The 23,721-nt window shown below is 42.6% G+C and overlaps 1 protein-coding gene and 1 pseudogene across 1 annotated transcript; both read right to left on the bottom strand.

The window, feature by feature from the left end:
- Nucleotides 1-80: 80 nt before the first annotated feature.
- On the bottom strand, nt 81-2,971 carry LOC127348082 (protein FAR1-RELATED SEQUENCE 5-like). Its single transcript, XM_051374183.1, has 4 exons — nt 2,804-2,971; nt 2,644-2,712; nt 2,245-2,327; nt 81-1,869 (listed from the first exon to the last, which is right to left on the bottom strand). Exons 1-4 carry the CDS (start codon nt 2,969-2,971, stop codon nt 81-83), a joined length of 2,109 nt encoding a protein of 702 aa, XP_051230143.1.
- A 12,381-nt stretch (nt 2,972-15,352) lies between these two features.
- Nucleotides 15,353-23,319, bottom strand: LOC139830339 (protein ALP1-like; annotated as a pseudogene).
- Nucleotides 23,320-23,721: the final 402 nt, after the last annotated feature.

Below are 23,721 nucleotides of genomic sequence, written 5' to 3'. Positions count from 1 at the left end.
ATGAAATAACACACAAGTCAGTGGCGCATAAAATAGTAGAAGATTAGTGCAAGCAATTTAAGTAGGGCTGAACCAGACACTCACTCCTTATGTAGCCTGCACTTCATCTTGTTGTTTCTGTTATGACCTGGTTGATTGCAAGCACTGCACAACCCCTCCTTCTTCCGCTCGTCGTGTGACAGTATCCTGCCATGTTTTGATGTCTGTTGATTTGTATCCTTGTCCTTATAGTACCTCTTGTTTTGTTTAGGTGCTCCTTTGGTCTCAGCTTGATCAGGATCACCCACTACTGGTGCATCTCCTCTGTTTTGTGCGTCCTCATGGTAAGCCGTTGAATGACTGGTCTGGGCGCCTTTTCTCCTATATATTATGCCTTTCATACATTTCATAAGCTCGCTGAAAGATTCTGGGTCATGCAATGTGGCATCAAAAGCTTCTGCTCCAATGAGGGTAAGCTCGCTATGCTTTCTCCGCTCAGCTACCCCTTCCCATCCCCATCCGTACAAATCACTCTCGCGTCTCGAGGGCAAACCATACCTTGCATCCTTCGAGAACCTTCGGAGAACACAACAGTTTGGAATTTCAGAGTACCCCACATAATGCAAAACAAACAAGATGTGCTTGCAAGGTAGCCCTTTCCGATATATCCTTCGGCAGCTGCACGTTATTGTTTCCTCTTTGCTTTCAGGTCTGTAATCCACTGAAAACAAATACTTACGGTTATTCATCCATGACACAACGAAGGTTGATACCCCACCAACACATCCAAGTTGATCTACAATCTCTAGGCCCCCAATCTTTTTCAGCTCCCCTTGAACGAGGTAGAAGTTTGCAGCAGTGAATTTACGGGCAGCAGACGTCTCTATATCCTTGTACCTGGTAACTGCAACCGGTAGTGTCTGAGAGTCTATGGCGTCGTGGCGGGCCTCTTCCTCCCGGACACGGCTACTGTTATTCTCGTAGTGCACAACCATATCCACCATTGTCAGTCCAAAGTCAAGGTGGGTGTGTAGGGTGGAGTTCAAACTCTCGCTCCTCTGGTTGCTTTTCATTCCAAGGAAATATCCATTCGCTAGATAAGCGTCTGACCACAACTTCTTCCTAGCATACATCCTCTTCATCCATTCTTTGGTTAATGCCGTCTGGTGCTTCTCGACGAATGCCCTCCATCTCTCCTCGAATACTTGTTCCGAAGTGCTGTAGTACAGCAGCGACCGGAATTCATTGTGATCCAGGGGGTCTAGGTGCTTCTTCATGTTCTTCTCAATATGCCACGTACAAACACGGTACCACACGCCTGGAAAGACTTTACCAACAGCGGCGATCATTGCAGCGTCCCCATCAGTGATGATCCCTTTAGGCTTCTGCTGATACATGGCCTTCAGGAATGTTTCTAACAACCACTTATATGTCTCTTCCTTCTCGTCCGAGACAATGGCGCATGCAAAAACAGTAGTCTGGCGGTGATTGTTCATTCCCACAAAAGGTATGAACGGCATAGCATACCGATTTGTTTTGTACGTGCTGTCAAACACCAGCACGTCACCGAAGTCGGCATAGTCCTGCCGAGACTGAGAATCACACCAGAACAGGTGTAACAATTTTTCACCTTTACCAAGCTTGTAATCAAAAAAGAATTCAGGATCATCTCTCTTCCTCTTCTCCATAATGCCAATGGTTGTGTTGGCGTCACCCTTTGCAATCATCTTCCTCTTTTCACGGCAAGACATGTTGTAAAGATCCTTTCTTACAAATCCTACCCTGCTGTATTTTCCATTATCACTGATAAATATCCTCATAATGTTGAATAATCTCATCCCAGCAGCTCCCAGTGACATGATCCTAGATTTCTGATGATCCTTGATCTTTCTATGAGACCGAAGAAAAACGATTTGATCAGCTGTAGCAGGCTTATGGTTGTGATTGTCGTCAAATCTCAGAACAGTCCAAAGCTTCATTTTTCTGTTATACGACACACTGAAATGGGCACCACAGTTGCAGCGAGACTCAGGTCGTGGCCTATACGTTCGGTCTTCCATTTCTAAGTACTTTCTTTCACGTTGCCCAGCCCTGGAGCAAAGAAACCGCCTATACCGAATGGTGGATGTCCCTAATTCATCAAGGCGTTCCTTTTTCTTCTCGCGTCGAATGCTAAAACCATGTTCTTTGGCATACCTGTTGTAGAAATAATAGGCAGCCTCTTCGGAAAGAAAGGTCATGGCCCTTACAGCCTCATACTTTCACTGTCTGTTCATTTCAGCATCAATATCATATGGATCCTTATCATCTTCGTGCTTAGTATGGTCCAGCTGGGAACTTCCTGTCACCTAAACAAATATGACAAACATGGCGTTATTGTTACTGACACTTTGATTTGTTCTATTATGCATTGCAATGCATGAAAAGAAAATCTTACTTTGCTTTTGCATTCAGATTTTGACAGCTGTGAAACCCCCCCTTCTAATGATTTTGACTGCTCAGGAACATCCTCTTCATAAGAAAGTCTTCCAAATCAGAATCCCCGTAGTAGGTAAGCTCACTGTTTCTGATTACAACAACCTGCGCAATTTGTACGAAAATAGCAAACTACATGTATATTCATCTTCACCTGGAAGAAGGCAAGTAAGATAAAATAAAACATACATCACTCGTATTTTCAGAAGTGGGTTCATCATCTGTACCACTTATGCTGTCTTCATCATCGATGTCCATCTACAAAATTTGCAACAAGGAGGCAAAATTCAAGAACAAGATATTCCCATGCATACTGTACTGATAAAATATGAAAATGTGAGTGACTCACATTATCAGACTCAGATAGAAGATCACCAAAAATGGTATCATCATCATCAGATGAAGGTATTTCATATTCATCTTCTGAAGATGAAATATCAAAAGCATCCCATGTAGAGTCATCAACGTCTGTAGTTGCTTTCTCATTGCCAATCCCGGAAGCCATAGAGCCGTCCATCTGTCCAAATAAAACCAACATCACTGACCTAATCAACATAAAAACTCGGCTTGGAATTCATTGTGAAATGCTGATTAACAAAAAATATACGAAAAATTGGTAAAATTTTGAACAACAAATTAAACCCTAAGCACAAATGCGACAATACATCCTATAAAGTATACATGGAATAAGAATAGAATAACAGTGTGGCACGGGGGGCTAACCTCTTCTGTTCGTTGGTGGCAATCTAGGCAGCCACGGGAAGTTGGGCTCGGCGGTTGATACGTCTCCGACGTATCGATAATTTCTTATGTTCCATGTCACATTATTGATGATATCTACATGTTTTATGCATACTTTATGTCGTATTTATGCATTTTCCGGCACTAACCTATTAACGAGATGCCGAAGAGCCGATTCTTTGTTTTCTGCTGTTTTTGGTTTCAGAAATCCTACAAAGGAAATATTCTCGGAATTGGACGAAATCAACGCCCAGGGGCCTATTTTTACACGAAGCTTCCAGAAGACCGGAGGGGAGACGAAGTGGGGCCATGGGGCGCCGCCACACTAGGGCGGCGTGGCCAGCATAGGGCCCGCGCAGCCCTGTTGTGTGGGGCCCCTGTGACGCCCTTTGACCTACCCTTCCGCCTACTTAAAGTCTCCGTCGCGAAACCCCCAGTACCGAGAGCCACGATACGGAAAACCTTACTGAGACGCCGCCGCCGCCAATCCCATCTCGGGGGATTTAGGAGATCGCCTCCGGCACCCTGCCGGAGAGGGGAATCATCTCCCGGAGGACTCTTCACCGCCATGGTCGCCTCCGGAGTGATGAGTGAGTAGTTCACCCCTGGACTATGGGTCCATAGCAGTAGCTAGATGGTCGTCTTCTCCTTATGTGCTTCATTGTTGGATCTTGTGAGCTGCCTAACATGATCAAGATCATCTATCTGTAATACTATATGTTGTGTTTGTCGGGATCCGATGGATAGAGAATACTATGTTATGTTGATTATCAATCTATTACCTATGTGTTGTTTATGATCTTGCATGCTCTCCGTTATTAGTAGAGGCTCTGGCCAAGTTTTTACTCTTAACTCCAAGAGGGAGTATTTATGCTCGATAGTGGGTTCATGCCTCCATTAAATCTGGGACAGTGACAGAAAGTTCTAAGGTTGTGGATGTGTTGTTGCCACTAGGGATAAAACATTGATGTTATGTCCGAGGATGTAGTTATTGATTACATTACGCACCATACTTAATGCAATTGTCTGTTGTTTGCAACTTAATACTGGAAGGGGTTCGGATGATAACCTGAAGGTGGACTTTTTAGGCATAGATGCATGCTGGATAGCGGTCTATGTACTTTGTCGTAATGCCCAATTAAATCTCACTATACTTATCATATCATGTATGTGCATTGTTATGCTCTCTCTATTTGTCAATTGCCCGACTGTAATTTGTTCACCCAACATGCTATTTATCTTATGGGAGAGACACCTCTAGTGAACTGTGGACCCCGGTCCATTCTTTTACATTAAATACAATCTACTGCAATACTTGTTCTACTGTTTTCTGCAAACAATCATCATCCACACTATACATCTAATCCTTTGTTACAGCAAGCCGGTGAGATTGACAACCTCACTGTTTTGTTGGGGCAAAGTACTTTGGTTGTGTTGTGCAGGTTCCACGTTGGCGCCGGAATCCCTGGTGTTGCGCCGCACTATACTTCGCCGCCATCAACCTTCAACGTGCTTCTTGGCTCCTCCTGGTTCGATAAACCTTGGTTTCTTTCTGAGGGAAAACTTGCTACTGTCTGCATCACACCTTCCTCTTGGGGTTCCCAACGGACGTGTGTTAATTGCACGCATCAAGCATATTTTCTGGCGCCGTTGCCGGGGAGATCAAGACACGCTGCAAGGGGAGTCTCCACAATCCAATCTCTTTACTTTGTTTTTGTCTTGCTTTATTTTATTTACTACTTTGTTTGCTGCATTAAACAAAACACAAAAAAATTAGTTGCTAGCTTTACTTTATTTACTGCCTTGTTCTCTATATCAAAAACACAAAAAATTAGCTACTTGCATTTATTTTATCTAGTTTGCTTTATTTACTACTGCTAAAATGGGTACTCCTGAAAATACTAAGTTGTGTGACTTCACTAGCACAAATAATAATGATTTCTTATGCACACCTATTGCTCCACCTGCTACTACAGCAGAATTCTTTGAAATTAAACCCGCTTTACTGAATCTTGTTATGCGAGAGCAATTTTCTGGTGATAGTTCTGATGATGCTGCTGCCCATCTTAATAATTTTGTTGAATTATGTGAAATGCAAAAGTATAAGGATGTAGATGGTGACATTATAAAATTAAAATTGTTTCCTTTCTCATTAAGAGGAAGAGCTAAAGATTGGTTGCTATCTCTGCCTAGAAATAGTATTGATTCATGGACTAAATGTAAGGATGCTTTTATTGGTAGATATTATCCTCCCGCTAAAATTATATATTTGAGGAGTAGCATAATGAATTTTAAACAATTAGATAATGAACATGTTGCTCAAGCATGGTAGAGAATGAAATCTTTGGTAAAGAATTGCCCAACCCATGGACTGACTACTTGGATGATCATCCAAACCTTCTATGCAGGACTGAACTTTTCTTCGCGGAACCTATTGGATTCAGCTGCTGGAGGTACCTTTATATCCATCACTCTTGGTGAAGCAACAAAGCTTCTTGATAATATGATGATTAATTACTCTGAATGACACACGGAAAGAGCTCCACAAGGTAAGAAGGTAAATTCTGTCGAAGAAACCTCTTCCTTGAGTGATAAGATTGATGCTATTATGTCTATGCTTGTCAATGATAGGACTAATGTTGATCCTAATAATGTTCCGTTAGCTTCATTGGTTGCTCAAGAAGAACATGTTGATGTAAACTTCATTAAAAATAATAATTTCAACAACAATGCTTATCGGAACAATTCTAGTAATAACTATAGGCCATATCCTTATAATAATGGTAACGGTTATGGTAATTCTTATGGGAATTCTTACAACAATAATAGGAACACACCCCCTGGACTTGAAGCTATGCTTAAAGAATTTATTAGTACACAAACTACTTTTAACAAATCTGTTGAGGAAAAGCTTGATAAAATTGATATTCTTACTTCTAAGGTTGATAGACTTGCCTCTGATGTTGATCTTTTAAAATTGAAAGTTATGCCTAATAAGGATATTGAAAATAAAATTGTTACTACAGCAAATGCCATCCAAGTTAGAATTAATGAGAATATAAGATTGATGGCTGAATTGCATGCTAGATGGGAAAGAGAAGAAAATGAAAAACTAGCTAAAGAGAATAATGTAGCTAAAGTTTGGACTATTACCACCAATAGTAATGTTAATGCTCCACATGTTGCTGCACCTCCTACTAATAATGGTGAAAGAATTGGTGTTGGCAATATTTCTACTTCTAATGCAAAGCCTGCAAAACTGCCGGAAACTGCTAAAACTGCTGAAACTGCCTGTGATAAAACTGCTGAAATTTTTTCCAACATTGGGGATGATGATCCCATTGCTGTAGATCATAATGGTTTAGACTTTGATGATTGCCACATCTCTGAAGTTATAAAGTTCTTACAAAAGCTTGCTAAAAGTCCCAATGCTAGTGCTATAAATTTGGCTTTCACAAAACATATTACGAATGCTCTCATAAAAGCTAGAGAAGAGAAACTAAAACTTGAAACTTCTATTCCTAGAAAGCTAGAGGATGGCTGGGAGCCCATCATTAAGATGAAGGTCAATGACTTTGATTGTAATGCTTTATGTGATCTTGGTGCAAGTATTTCTGTTATGCCTAAGAAAATTTATGATATGCTTGACTTGCCACCATTGAAAAATTGTTATTTGGATGTTAATCTTGTTGATAATGCTACAAAGAAACCTTTGGGGAGAGTTGATAATGTTCGCATTACCGTTAACAATAACCTTGTCCCCGTTGATTTTGTTGTCTTGGATATTGAATGCAATGCATCTTGTCCCATTATATTGGGAAGACCTTTTCTTCGAACTGTTGGAGCTATCATTGATATGAAGGAAGGTAATATTAAATATCAATTTCCTCTCAAAAAAGGTATGGAACACTTCCCTAGAAAGAGAATGAAGTTACCTTTTGATTCTATTATTAGAACAAATTATGATGTTGATGCTTCATCTCTCGATAACACTTGATATACACTTTCTGCGCCTAGCTGAAAGGCGTTAAAGAAAAGCGCTTATGGGAGACAACCCATGTTTTTACTACAGTACTTTTATTTTATATTTGAGTCTTGGAAGTTGTTACTACTGTATCAACCTCTCCTTATCTTAGTTTTGTGCATTGTTGTGCCAAGTAAAGTCGTTGATAGTAAGGTTCATACTAGATTTGGATTACTGCGCAGAAACAGATTTCTTTGCTGTCACTAATCTGGGCCTAATTCTCTGTAGGTAACTCATAAAATTATGCCAATTTACGTGAGTGATCCTCAGATATGTACGCAACTTTCATTCAATTTGGGCATTTTCATCTGAGCAAGTCTGGTGCCACTTTAAAATTCGTCTTTACGAACTGTTCTGTTTTGACAGATTCTACCTTTTATTTCGCATTGCCTCTTTTGCTATGTTGGATGAATTTCTTTGATCCATTAATGTCCAGTAGCTTTGTGCAATATCCAGAAGTGTTAAGAATGATTATGTCACCTCTGAACATGTAAATCTTTATTGTGCACTAACCCTCTAATGAGTTGTTTCGAGTTTGGTGTGGAGGAAGTTTTCAAGGATCAAGAGAGGGAGATGATATAATATGATCAAGGAGAGTGAAAGCTCTAAGCTTGGGGATGCCCCGGTGGTTCACCCCTGCATATTTTAAGAAGACTCAAGCGTCTAAGCTTGGGGATGCCCAAGGCATCCCCTTCTTCATCGACAACATTATCAGGTTCCTCCCCTGAAACTATATTTTTATTCCATCACATCTTATGTGCTTTGCTTGGAGCGTCGGTTTGTTTTTGTTTGAATAAAATGGATCCTAGCATTCATTGTGTGGGAGAGAGACACGCTCCGCTGTTGCATATGGACAAATATGTCCTTAGGCTTTACTCATAGTATTCATGGCGAAGGTTGAATCTTCTTCGTTAAATTGTTATATGGTTGGAATCGGGAAATGCTACATGTAGTAATTCTAAAATGTCTTGAATAATTTGATACTTGGAAATTGTTGTGCTCATGTTTAAGCTCTTGCATCATATACTTTGCACCCATTAATGAAGAAATACATAGAGCTTGCTAAAATTTGGTTTGCATAATTGGTCTCTCTAAAGTCTAGATAATTTCTAGTATTGAGTTTTGAACAACAAGGAAGACGGTGTAGAGTCTTATAATGTTTACAATATGTCTTTTATGTGAGTTTTGCTGCACCGGTTCATCCTTGTGTTTGTTTCAAATAACCTTGCTAGCCTAAACCTTGTATCGAGAGGGAATACTTCTCATGCATCCAAAATCCTTGAGCCAACCACTATGCCATTTGTGTCCACCATACCTACCTACTACATGGTATTTCTCCGCCATTCCAAAGTAAATTGCTTGAGTGCTACCTTTAAATTTCCATCATTCGCCTTTGCAATATATAGCTCATGGGACAAAATAGCCTTAAAAACTATTGTGGTATTGAATATGTACTTATGCACTTTATCTCTTATTAAGTTGCTTGTTGTGCGATAACCATGCTCCCCGGGGACGCCATCAACTCTTTGTTGAATATCATGTGAGTTGCTATGCATGTTCGTCTTGTCAAGTAAGGGCGGTTTTCACAATCAAATGGTTTGAGTATGCATACTGTTAGAGAAGAACATTGGGCCGCTAACTAAAGCCATGAATCATGGTGGAAGTTTCAGTTTGGACATAAAACCTCAATCTCTTATGAGAATATTAACTGTTGAATGCTTAAGCATTAAAAGAGGAGTCCATTATCTGTTGTCTATGTTGTCCCGGTATGGGTGTCTAAGTTGAAGAATGATCAAAAGCGAGAAATCCAATGCGAACTTTCTCCTTAGACCCTTGTACAGGCGGCATAGAGGTACCCCTTTGTGACACTTGGTTGAAACATATGTCATGCAATGATAATCCGTGTTAATCCGAGCTAATTAGGACAAGGTGCGGGCACTACTAGTATACTATGCATGAGGCTTGCAACTTGTAAGATATAATTTACATGATACATATGCTTTATTACTACCGTTGACAAAATTGTTTCATGTTTTCAAAATAAAAGCTCTAGCACAAATATAGCAATCGATGCTTTTCCTCTTTGAAGGACCTTTCTTTTACTTTTATGTTGAGTCAGTTCACCTATTTCTCTCCACCTCAAGAAGCAAACACTTGTGTGAACTGTGCATCGATTCCTACATACTTGCATATTGCACTTGTTATATTACTTTACATTGACACTATCCATGAGATATACATGTTATAAGTTGAAAGCAACCGCTGAAACTTAATCTTCCTTTGTGTTGCTTCAATACCTTTACTTTGATTTATTGCTTTATGAGTTAACTCTTATGCAAGACTTATTGATGCTTGTCTTGAAGTACTATTCATGAAAAGTCTTTGCTTTATGATTCAGTTGTTTACTCATGTCATTACCATTGTTTTGATCGCTGCATTCATTACATATGCTTACAATAGTATGATCAAGGTTATGATGGCATGTCACTCCAGAAATTATCTTTGTTATCGTTTACCTGCTCGAGACGAGCAGGAACTAAGCTTGGGGATGCTGATACGTCTCCGACGTATCGATAATTTCTTATGTTCCATGCCACATTATTGATGATATCTACATGTTTTATGCATACTTTATGTCGTATTTATGCATTTTCCGGCACTAACCTATTAACGAGATGCCGAAGAGCCAGTTGCTGTTTTCTGCTGTTTTTGGTTTCAGAAATCCTACAAAGGAAATATTCTCAGAATTGGACGAAATCAACGCCCAGGGGCCTATTTTTACACGAAGCTTCCAAAAGACCGGAGGGGAGACGAAGTGGGGCCACGGGGCGCCGCCACACTAGGGCGGCGCGGCCAGCATAGGGCCCGCGCGGCCCTGTTGTGTGGGGCCCCCGTGACGCCCTTTGACCTGCCCTTCCGCCTACTTAAAGCCTCCGTCGTGAAACCCCCAGTACCGAGAGCCACGATACGGAAAACCTTACTGAGACGCCGCCGCCACCAATCCCATCTCGGGGGATTCAGGAGATCGCCTCCGGCACCCTGCCGGAGAGGGGAATCATCTCCCGGAGGACTCTTCACCACCATGGTCGCCTCCGGAGTGATGAGTGAGTAGTTCACCCCTGGACTATGGGTCCATAGCAGTAGCTAGATGGTCGTCTTCTCCTTATGTGCTTCATTGTTGGATCTTGTGAGCTGCCTAACATGATCAAGATCATCTATCTGTAATACTATATGTTGTGTTTGTCGGGATCCGATGGATAGAGAATACTATGTTATGTTGATTATCAATCTATTACCTATGTGTTGTTTATGATCTTGCATGCTCTCCGTTATTAGTGGAGGCTCTGGCCAAGTTTTTACTCTTAACTCCAAGAGGGAGTATTTATGCTCGATAGTGGGTTCATGCCTCCATTAAATGCTGGGGATGTGACAGAAAGTTCTAAGGTTGTGGATGTGCTGTTGCCACTAGGGATAAAACATTGATGCTATGTCCGAGGATGTAGTTATTGATTACATTACGCACCATACTTAATGCAATTATCTGTTGTTTGCAACTTAATACTGGAAGGGGTTCGGATGATAACCTGAAGGTGTACTTTTTAGGCATAGATGCATGCTGGATAGCGGTCTATGTACTTTGTCGTAATGCCCAATTAAATCTCACTATACTTATCATATCATGTATGTGCATTGTCATGCTCTCTCTATTTGTCAATTGCCCGACTGTAATTTGTTCACCCAACATGCTATTTATCTTATGGGAGAGACACCTCTAGTGAACTGTGGACCCCGGTCCATTCTTTTACATTAAATACAATCTACTGCAATACTTGTTCTACTGTTTTCTGCAAACAATCATCATCCACACTATACATCTAATCCTTTGTTATAGCAAGCCGGTGAGATTGACAACCTCACTGTTTCGTTGGGGCAAAGTACTTTGGTTGTGTTGTGCAGGTTCCACGTTGGCGCCGGAATCCCTGGTGTTGCGCCGCACTATACTTCGCCGCCATCAACCTTCAACGTGCTTCTTGGCTCCTCCTGGTTCGATAAACCTTGGTTTTTTTCTGAGGGAAAACTTGCTACTGTCTGCATCACACCTTCCTCTTGGGGTTCCCAACGGACGTGTGTTAATTTCACGCATCAGCGGTGCTCTGCCTTGCAATGGAACGACCTATATGTCGATCGTGGGGAGGCGGAGGGTGGATGACTCAGACGTTCGCCGCCATATTATCGGCCAACCGATCCACCGGATGCGGGAAGGATAGGAGATCTCCGAGGTAACCAGCCAGGCCTGCTACGATTCACCGGGGTATGTGCAAATGGCGGTGGTGAGGGATCGACCGGCTACAACAAGACGGAGGGATCAAAACCCTAGGTATGAATGGCGGCCGTGGGAGGGGAGGGGTGGAGTTGGGCCAAGGTTGGACGCCGGATCCTTGTCGCGATCGGCGGACAAGCAGTATTCACCGGAGAAGATCTAGATCGGAGATCGCCGGGCTGGCGGCTGCGACGAGCTGATCAAGGTACGTGAGAATGGAAAGTGACAACCGACGATGATCACCAAGCAGTATCCATCGGACGTATACACCGACACGTACATACACCGAAACGTACATACAACGTATACCCTTTCAACGAGTACAAGGGTACACCGTATACCCTTTCAACGAGTACACGGGTACAATCGATATGGATCTTCGGAGGCTAACCTAGCCCGACCCGTTAGCGCCGGCGGAAGGAGCATGTGCATAATGGTACGTTTATGCAATTGTTGGTTTGGGGGTCTATGAAAGCAGTCGCCGTCAAATATATATCGTATCCCCATACTCAATTATCATACCAGGCCGGTGTAAAGGGGGTGAGCCAACGAGTCCAAGATCTCCACCGCATCATCGTCTTTGCCAAAAAAAAGCTCGACGCAGAGAGCGCTCTCAGATCTCCAAGAATGGTAGGACATCTCTTAAACCCACCGCTTGACTTTGTTCCAATTCCATTGAATTGTTTCTCACCCTTGAAGTAACATAACCAAAAAATATATTCGTAAAGAGCAAAAGAACACTCTGTGAAGAATAGTTGCCCCCCCCCCCCCCCCCCCCCCACCACAAAGTTTGGGCCAAAGTGTGTTGACATCCACGTGATCCATGTGTTTAGTGTTTCTGTGTGGGGGTGGGTATACCTCTATGGACATGTATCAAAAGGAAGATCTCATATAGCTCATGGGAGGATGATGTCAAGCAGTGGTCGACCCAAAAATTGAGTTTTGTCAGGGCGAACATATTAAGAATTTTTTAAAAAGCTGAAATGTAAGTGTACATAATAAAATGAGCGGTTTTCAAAAGATATAGCTTTCAATATGGATAAGATTGAACATGAAAAACATAAAAAAATACTACTGGAAAATATAAACAAGCACTTTTGCTGATTGAATACTCATTGGCTTTCACAATATGACTCTAAAACTCCATCCAAGACCTATAAAATGTCTATCAAAAACAGTATGTATGTAAATCTCAGTACAAGTGTGATAACAATTATAGCTATTTACAAGATAGGATTGTACCATTAAGTTGAAGTTGTAGAAGGAACACCATCAAGGATAGCATACTCTTCGGTCTGTCTCCAAATACGAGGACCGGATTTCGTCATACAGATTGAATGCATCAGCCAGTAGAATGTCCTATACAATACTCCCTCTCTCACAGTTTATTAGGCGTGCACGTACCTCTAGGTCACAAATTTGATCAAGTTAACATTAGTTATATGTTATAAAAATTATATCATTAAAAAGTTTAGATGTTCTATTTACTAATGATATAATTTTTGCATTATATAGGTCAAACTGACGACCTAGATATACGGGAAAGACTAGTAAACTGAGACGGAGGGAGTAATGACAGAATTGAGTGCTCTACTTATTATTGATATTGTACTGAGGAAACATGGCACCAAAATCAGCAACAAGTGGATAGATTACATGCGCAATCTCGTGCGTCTGCACCGAAGTTGCTGCTGCCTCTTCCTTATCGGCCTCCTCATCCGAGTCCATCGGGTTGGGGCGGCCAAATCAGGTGGTCAGGCATTCAGCGCTAAATACCTCAGGGCGGGCGGCGACGTGTGCAGGCGTGCAGGTGGGCAGTCGGCAGTCGAGAGAGCGAGCTAGGGAGTAGGGATGGGATATGGAACGAAGTGGGGATTTTTCTGGCTAGAACGATGGTGAGTCAATCGTGTGCATGGTGTTTGGGCAGCAAAAAAATTACAAACGGGCCATTCATTGCTCACTTAAGCCCAATAGTGGAGGCCCATCTTCCTTTCTTCATCCTTTGAACTTACCCCATCGACAGGGAACAAAAATCAGCGATGTTCGTCAATTGCGGCCACCCCTGCAGGCTGCTGGGTGCCCTGCTCCGCTCCAGGAGACCCGGGGCGGCCGCCCCTGCTGGCCCAGCGGGTCCGCCACTGATGTCAAGTGGTGATCGTGATGAATTTTGAGATGAATTTTGGGTAGCGCAAGTTCAAAATGAGCATCTTGAAGAGATCAGAGATCATATGTTTGAATCTTATCGTCCATTTGGTCAAAATGCAAGCGCCACACAATTACCCCCTCCCGTAATGTGTTGTCCTTAGTCACTCGCGCATCACCCAAGGCGTCACTTCCCATTCACCGCCTGGCTGGGCGGTGGCGTGCTTGACAAATCCGCAGCCTTACAAGACTACACAGTAAAAAAGATGCATGACATCTGTCACGGCCGCGCCCCTTCGTGAGCCGACAAGGCCACCGCGGTTAGTCGGATGTACAAGGGGAAAATCTCCAACAACATGGACTCCATCAACGTTCACAAGTATCAAGCTCGACCCGCTTTCCTAGCTGTGAGCCTAAGAGCATCCCCACTCGTCTCCCCGATGAGGCCCCCGAGCGACGATTTTCCCATCCGGACGGCGTAATTCGGCCCAGTCGCGCCCCCGGTTCCTCGATTTCGTCCGGATTTGGGCCTAAATACATCCGGCGAATTAATTTCGTCCAATCCGGCGGTTGTTTCGTCCGGATTTCAGCGTGGGGAGGCCAAACGAGTGGAGATGCTCTAACCAAGAGACTCGGCCGCTGCAAGCCAACATTGGCACTTAGGAACTATTTTGGCACTTTGCGCATCTCTTTGATCGAGCTACCCAAAGGCTAGAGAGGGGGCTACCGATGAGCTCATGGTATACACAACACCCACCGACTTACATACTATGAGCTCGCCAACGTTGAGCACCTCACAAACTTGATTTACACCAGTGTGTAAAGTAGGGTGGTTACCAGCTATCATTCCCGGAGTCTAAACATGTATATGTCCTTATGCGTCTGATTAAGTTAGCCCATCGCATCGTGGTCATAAACTATACATACGTACAAATTTATTGCGGGGTACAATACACCGACAAGAGCTCATACATTTGTATTGTTGGCATCATTTTTCTTGGCTGTTAGTTGATATTTATTATTTTTAAGATTTTAATGTTTGTGGTTATTTTCGTGACAAGCTCAAGTTTGCCGAAAACAAATTTACATATGAGAAACTTGTTACAGGTTTTTGTTGTTGGATTACAGAAAGTCGGACTAGAAGTGGGCGGAAAAATGTATACTCTGAGACTGAACGAGATTAAGGGCGCGTTTGGTTGCATGGGCCTAATTCGTGACTCACTGGCGCAGCGGTGCAAGCGCACTTGCGCGTCCTGAACGAGCCACGGACGAAATTGGCCTGTTGTTTGGTAGGTCGGGCTACACCGGCTAGGCCAAAAACGACTTTCTGTTTGTTTGCCTGTAGCCAAGCCAAAATCTCGATGGAGATGATATTAGGCCTGTTTGGTACCATCCAGGCATGCCTAATGTTACCTCTTCTCTACGACGGGTAGCCTTACCATGCTCTCACCTCCCATCACACATAAATCACAGTTCATGATAGTTACAAACTTACGAAGCATAGCTGTTCACGAAATCATCCCTAGCTACTACGAATTGCAGTTTATCATAACGGGGTCGTTCAACATACGGGGATCGAAAAGGGGTTCGAGAAACAGGGGATCATAGGGGGTTCTTCTTCTTCACTTCTTCACTTCTTATTCACTTTTTCTTCACTTCTTCACTTCTTCTTAGATGGTGGTGTTGCCTCTGGCTTTCCACATTGCGTCTGCCCACTCTTGCCTCTTCACCTTCCAGGCATCATTGTCGCTTTCTTTCACGCCATGGCCGGTCTCTACTTCATCAAAACTGACAACCTCTTCGAAGAACTCATCCTCGCCCCAACCTAGGATCCAGTTGTGAAGAATGCAGCAAGCAAAGACCAGCTTTACCTGAGTGTCAAACGTGTGGAACGGTTTCTGGTCAAGGACCTTGAACCTGTTATTCAATGCAGCAAAGGCCCTCTCAATGGTGACTCTAAGGCTTGAGTGTATGAGATTGAACAACTCTCTCGCATTCAGAGGTCGGTGCTTCGCAGAGAACTCGTTGAGGTGGTACCTTGTTTTCCTGAAGGGAGGTAGAATTCCAGGTCGGCATGCATATCCAGCATCTCCAAGGTAGAACTTACCGTCAGGGATTTGCAACCCATCAGGCCTTGACAAGCTATCGGCCAGGATGCTCGCATCATGAGCTGAACCCTCATACCCAGCAAGCACGTAGGTGAACCTTGATGTCTACGCACGCTTCTATTCCTGTAGACACTGTTGGGCCTCCAAGAGCAGAGGTTTGTAGAACAGCAGCAAGTTTCCCTTAAGTGAATCACCCAAGATTTATCGAACTCAGGGAGGTAGAGGTCAGAGATATCCCTCTCAAGCAACCCTGCAATTAAGATACAAGAAGTCTCTTGTGTCCCCAACACACCTAATACACTTGTCAGATGTATAGGTGCACTAGTTCGGCGAAGAGATAGTGAAATACACGTGATATAGATGAATATGAGTGGTAATAACAATCTGAACTAAATATGGCAGCAAGTAAACATGTAGCAGAACTTGTTGGAAACGGTGCCAGAAAATAGCTTGCTGGCGTGGGAGGCAATTCTCTGTGGTGTAACTTTTCTATTCGAAAACAAGGCCTAGGGATCCTACTTTCACTAGTGGACACTCTCAACAATGATCACATAAATAAATAACTTCTCTTCCTTTGTGCTACATACACTCTCTTGTTTGATAACAAACACCATTCATTGTGTAGGGCTACAAGAGCTCCCTCAAGCCGGAGTTAACAAGCTCCACAACATTCAGTGTTCATATTTAAGTAACCTCTAGAGCATAATAGACCGTTGTAATTTAGGCCGAGTACTAACATAGCATACACACTGTCACCTTTAAGCTATGAAAGGGGGAATAGATCACATCAATACTATCATAGTAATAGTTAACTCCATAATCTACAAGAGATTACAATCATAACCTACACCAAGAACTACATGATGCACACACCGTCACCTTTACATCATGAAGGAGGAATAGACTACTTTAATAACATCACTAGATTAGCACATAGATTAATAGTGATACAAAGCTCATCATATAGATCTCAATCGTGCAAGGCAGTTCATGAGATCATTGTATTGAGGTACATGAGAGAGAGATTAACCACATAGCTACCGGTAGAGCCCTTAGCCTCGATGGAGAACTGCTCCCTCCTCATCATAGGAGACAGCAACGGCGATGAAGATGGCGGTGATGTCGATGGAGATGCCTTCCGGGGGCAATTCCCCGTCCCGGCGGCGTGCCGGAACAGAGACTTCTGTCCCCCGAATCTTGGCTTCGCGATGGTGGCGGCTGCGTAACTTTTCTCGTCCCGTGGCTTATTCTCTTAGGGTTTTCGCGACGGAGGCTTTAAGTAGGCGGAAGGGCAGCCTCGGAGGAGTCCTGGTGGGGCCACTCCATAGGGGGCGCCCCCCCTTGGCCACGCCGCCTTGTGGGGTGGGGCCCCCATGGCTCCCCTCTGGCCCCTCTTCGGTGCTCTGGAAGCTTCCGGGAAAAATAAGATACTGGGCGTTGATTTCGTCCAATTCCGAGAATATTTCCTTTGTAGGATCTCTGAAACCAAAAACAGCAGAAAACAGGAACTGGCACTTCGGCATCTCGTTAATAGGTTAGTTCCGGAAAATGCATCGAAACGATATAAAGTGTGAACAAAACATGTAGGTATTGTCATAAAACTAGCATGGAACATCAGAAATTATAGATACATTGGAGACGTATCAAGCATCCCCAAGCTTAGTTCCTACTCGCCCTCGAGTAGGTAAACGATAACAAGGATAATTTCTGAAGTGACATGCTACCAACATGATCTTGATCAATACTATTGTAAAGCATATGAGATGAATGAAGTGATTCAAAGCAATGGTAAATATAATGACTAAACAATTGAATCATACAGCAAAGACTTTTCATGAATAGTACTTTCAAGACAAGCATCAATAAGTCTTGCATAAGAGTTAACTCATAAAGCAATAAATTCTTAGTAGAAAGTTTTGAAGCAACACAAAGGAAGATATAAGTTTCAGCAATTGCTTTCAACTTGTAACATGTATATCTCATGGATAGTTGTCAACATAAAGCAATATAACAAGTGCAATAAGTAAACATGTAAGAATCAATGCACACAGTTGACACAAGTCTTTGCTTCTAAGATAGAAAGAAGTAGGTAAACTGACTCAACATAAAGTAAAAGAATGGCCCTTCGCAGAGGGAAGCATCGATTACTATTTTTGTGCTAGAGCTTTTCATTTTGAAAACATAAAAACAATTTTGTGAACGGTAGTAATAAATCATATGTGTTATGTATAATACATCCTATAAGTTGCAAGCCTCATGCATAGAATACCAATAGTGCTCGCACCTTGTCCTAATTAGCTTGGATTTACATGGATTATCATTGCATAACATATGTTTCAACCAAGTGCCACAAAGGGGTACCTCTATGCCGCCTGTACAAAGGTCTAAGGAGAAAGTTCGCATTGGATTTCTCGCTTTTGATTATTCTCAACTTAGACATCCATACCGGGACAACATAGAAAACAGATAATGGACTCCTCTTTAATGCATAAGCATTCAACACCAGATAATATTCTCATAAGAGATTGAGGATTAGTGTCCAAACTGAAATTTCCACCATGATTCATGACTTTAGTTAGCGGCCCAATGTTCCTCTCTAACAATATGCATACTCAAACCATTTGATCATGATAAATCGCCCTTACTTCAGACAAGACGAACATGCATAGCAACACACATGATATTCAACAAAGGTGTAATAGTTGATGGCGTCCCCAGAAACATGGTTACCGCTCAACAAGCAACTTATAAGAAATAAGATACATAAGCTACATATTCTTTACCACAATAGTTTTTAAGGCTATTTTCCCATGAGCTATATATTGCAAAGACAAGGAATGAAATTTTAAAGGTAGCACTCAAGTAATTTACTTTGGAATGGCAGAGAAATACCACATAGTAGGTAGGTATGGTGGACACAAATGGCATAGGTTTTGGCTCAAGGTTTTGGATGCACGAGAAGAATTCCCTCTCAGTACAAGGCTTTGGCTAGCAATGTTGTTTGAAGCAAACACAAGTATGAACCAGTACAGCAAAACTTACATAAGAACATATTGCAAGCATTATACGACTCTACACTGTCTTCCTTGTTGTTCAAACACTTCACCAGAAAATATCTAGACTCTAGAGAGACCAATCATGCAAACCAAATTTCAACAAGCTCTATGGTAGTTCTTCATTAATAGGTGCAAAGTACATGATGCAAGAGCTTAAACATGATCTAAGAGAGCTTAAAACAATTGCCAAGTATCAAATTATTCAAGACCATATACCAATTACCACATGAAGCATTTTCTGTTTCCAACCAAATAACAATGAACGAAGCAGTTTCAACCTTCGCCATGAACATTAAATGTAAAAGCGAAGAACACTAGTGCTCATATGAAAAATCGGAGCGTGTCTCTCTCCCACACAAGCATGAATTTATTCAGAGAATGAAAATAACAAAACGAAAATAAAAGCACACAGACGCTCCAAGTAAAGTACATAAGATGTGACTGAATAAAAATATAGTTTCACTAGAGGTGACCTGATAAGTTGTCGATGAAGAAGGGGATGCCTTGGGCATCCCCAAGCTTAGATGCTTGAGTCTTCTTGAAATATGCAGGGATGAACCACGGGGGCATCCCCAAGCTTAGACTTTTCACTCTTCTTGATCATATTGTATCATCCTCCTCTCTTGACCCTTGAAAACTTCCTCCACACCAAACTCGAAACAAACTCATTAGAGGGTTAGTGCATAATTCATATATTCAGAGGTGACATAATCATTCTTAACACTTCTGGACATTGCACAAAGCTACTGAAAGTTAATGGAACAAAGAAATCCATCAAACATAGCAAAACAGGCAGTGCGAAATAAAAGGCAGAATATGTCAAAACAGAACAGTCCGTAAAGACGAATTTTTCTGGGGCACTTAACTTGCTCAAATTGAATGAAAGTTGCGTACATATCTGAGGATCACGCACGTAAATTGGCAGATTTTTCTGAGTTACCTACAGATGGGGCTGCTCAATTTCGTGACAGTAAGAAATCTGTTTCTGCGCAGTAATCCAAATCTAGTATCAACCCTACTATCAAAGACTTTACTTGGTACAACAATGCAATAAAATAAAGATAAGGAGAGGTTGCTACAGTAGTAACAACTTCCAAGACACAACAAAACAGTAGCAAAATAAAACATGGGTTATCTCCCAAGAAGTGCTTTCTTTATAGCCATTAAGATGGGCTCAGTAATTTTAATGATGCTCGCGCAAGGAATAAGAGTTGAAGCAAAAGAGAGCATCAAGAAGCAAATTACAAACACTTTTAAGCCTAACCCACTTCCTATGAAAAGGAATCTTGTAAATAAAGTCATGTAAGTATAATGCAACAAGCATAAAAAGGCAACACAAGCGCAACTTCAAGATTCTCAACATAAAGAGGGGAAACTTAATATTATTAAGATGCATATAACCATGTTTCCCTCTCTCATAATAACTTTCAGTGGCATCATGAACAAACTCAACAATATAAGTATCACATAAAGCATTCTTATTCACATGCATAAAAGTATCATTACTCTCCACATAAGCATAATCAATTTTATTAGTAATAGTGGGAGTAAAACTACCATAACCATCATTGTAATCATCATAAATTGCAGGCATGGTATAATCATAATAACCTTTATCCTCCATAGTAGGTGGCACCAAAATACCACTATCATTATAATCATCATAAATAGCAGGTAAAGTATCATCAAAGAAAATTTTCTCCTCAAAACTTGGGGGACTAAAAATATCATGCTCATCAAAACCAGCTTCCCCAAGCTTAGAATTTCCCATAGCATTAGCAACAATGGTGTTCAAAGCATTCATACTAATAACATTCCCATTAGCATGCATATAAAGTTCCATGGGTTTTTTAATTCTCTCTTCAAACACATCATGTCCTAATTCAAGATAAAGTTCATAAAGATCTCTCATTTTGTTGTTGTTTTCCATTAAGCCTAACTAGTGAAAACAAGAAACAAAAAGATATAATTGCAGGATCTAAAGGAAATACCTTCGAGCACTCACACACCGGCAACAGTGCTAGGAAATAGCTTAGTAGTCGGAGGATGTGAATACCTTTTACCTTACCTCCCCGGCAATGGCGCCAAAAAATAGCTTGATGTCTACGCACGCTTCTATTCCTGTAGACAGTGTTGGGCCTCCAAGAGCAGAGGTTTGTAGAACAGCAGCAAGTTTCCCTTAAGTGAATCACCCAAGGTTTATCGAACTCAGGGAGGTAGAGGTCAGAGATATCCCTCTCAAGCAACCCTGCAATTAAGATACAAGAAGTCTCTTGTGTCCCCAACACACCTAATACACTTGTCAGATGTATAGGTGCACTAGTTCGGCGAAGAGATAGTGAAATACAAGTGATATAGATGAATATGAGTGGTAATAACAATCTAAATAAATATGGCAGCAAGTAAACATGTAGCAGAACTTGTTGGAAACGGTGCCAGAAAATAGCTTGCTGGCGTGGGAGGCAATTCTCTGTGGTGTAACTTTTCTATTCGGAAACAAGGCCTAGGGATCCTACTTTCACTAGTGGACACTCTCAACAATGATCACATAAATAAATAACTTCTCTTCCTTTGTGCTCCATACACTCTCTTGTTTGATAACAAACACCATTCATTGTGTAGGGCTACAAGAGCTCCCTCAAGCCGGAGTTAACAAGCTCCACAACATTCAGTGTTCATATTTAAGTAACCTCTAGAGCATAATAGACCATTGCAATTTAGACCGAGTACTAACATAGCATACACACTGTCACCTTTAAGCTATGAAAGGGGGAATAGATCACATCAATACTATCATAGTAATAGTTAACTCCATAATCTACAAGAGATTACAATCATAACCTACGCCAAGAACTACATGATGCACACACCGTCACCTTTACATCATGAAGGAGGAATAGACTACTTTAATAACATCACTAGAGTAGCACATAGATTAATAGTGATACAAAGCTCATCATATAGATCTCAATCGTGCAAGGCAGTTCATGAGATCATTGTATTGAGGTACATGAGAGAGAGATTAACCACATAGCTACCGGTAGAGCCCTTAGCCTCAATGGAGAACTACTCCCTCCTCATCATAGGAGACAGCAGCGGCGATGAAGATGGCAGTGATGTCGATGGAGATGCCTTCCGGGGGCAATTCCCCGTCCCGGCGGCGTGCCGGAACAGAGACTTCTGTCCCCCGAATCTTGGCTTCGCGATGGCGGCGGCTGCGTAACTTTTCTCGTCCTGTGGCTTATTCTCTTAGGGTTTTCGCGATGGAGGCTTTAAGTAGGCGGAAGGGCAGCCTCGGAGGAGTCCTGGTGGGGCCACACCATAGGGGGGCGCCCCCCCTTGGCCGCGCCGCCTTGTGGGGTGGGGCCCCCCTGGCTCCCCTCTGGCCCCTCTTCGGTGCTCTGGAAGCTTCCGGGGAAAATAAGATATTGGGCGTTGATTTCGTCCAATTCCGAGAATATTTCCTTTGTAGGATTTCTGAAACCAAAAACAGCATAAAACAGGAACTGGCACTTCGGCATCTCGTTAATAGGTTAGTTCCGGAAAATGCATCGAAACGTTATAAAGTGTGAACAAAACATGTAGGTATTGTCATAAAACTAGCATGGAACATCAGAAATTATAGATACGTTGGAGACGTATAAAACCTCATACCGAAATCCACAGCGGCTAGAACGTTCTGGCTGGTGTAGTGCTTCCTCCCGCGGAATGCTGTAGCCATTGATCTCCGCACCTTTGTAGTGACATGAGTACCATCAATAGCCCCAATGCAATCCTGTAAAAATATTAGCACACAATCATGTTTCTGACAGTAGCACACATCTGATAGGTAGAAGGAACATGATTTTGTACTCACCCTGAAATAGGGGAACCACCTGTAGCTGTTCCTGATCTTGGTTGGTGTGTTCATTGATGTTGACTTGATCATTTCACCTCTGAGCTCCCCAATTGCGAACAACACCTGCTGGAAGTACTGAGAGATAGTCTCCGTGGATCGCCTGAATGTGTTATGGATGACTCTGAACCTCTGGTTATGACCGACGACATGAAGAAACATTGTGACTTGTTCTTCGACAGAGGTGTGGATGCTATCAGTTAGCAGTCATCTTTCCCTGAACGTTTTCACAAGTGCATAGAAAGGGGCTCTTCTCATCCGTAGCATCTGGATGGCCTCTACGTCATTGCAGTTGTAGATGTTGTTTAGGTTGGCAATCCTCTCCTGATCTCGGGGTAACATAGGTCCGTAAGTCACACGAGGAAAATCAGTATGCCTAACTGCTCTCTTGTGCACCATGAGGATCCAGGCTTCTTGTACGCAAATGATGAGTGCTGCGGCGTGATGCACAAGCTGGAGCTGGTCGGTCTACTCAAACAAGATCTATGCATTACGAGGTCTTATCGAACCCAACTAGTTCTACCAACATGAATCTAACACTACAGTAGATCAGAAGAGTTTCCACTTACCTCCGTCATGGTGGACACGGCCGAAAGCCGCTGAAGATGTGCGCAGCCTCCGCCGCGGCTGGAGAAGAGGACCCCGGTCGGACGCCGGAGACCGAAGCGAGATGTGCTCTACCAGATCTGGGTCGCCGCCGCCGGTGCGAAATTTGGGGGAAGGGAAATTTTGGGAGGAGGCTAATGGAGAGGGTAACCGAAGAGGGAGGTTACCCCTACCTTTGCCGCAACGCCGCTGGAATTTCGGCTTCTCCCGCCATGCCGAGGCAGAGCTCCAGCGCGAACGACGTTGTCGATTTTCGTCTCGCCATGGCCGCCCTGGAGAAACTATCAAACCGGGCGTTCATCCTGGGCCTGTCCCAGGGGTGCTTTAAAACCCGTGCTATGCAAGAACGCGAGTGCGTCCAGGAAACCAAACGG

This window comes from Lolium perenne, chromosome 4, assembly GCF_019359855.2.
Source record: "Lolium perenne isolate Kyuss_39 chromosome 4, Kyuss_2.0, whole genome shotgun sequence".
In the NCBI taxonomy this organism is placed as follows: domain Eukaryota; kingdom Viridiplantae; phylum Streptophyta; class Magnoliopsida; order Poales; family Poaceae; genus Lolium; species Lolium perenne.
Note: the sequence above shows the minus strand (reverse complement) of the source record. Positions and strands in the feature narration are given on the sequence as shown.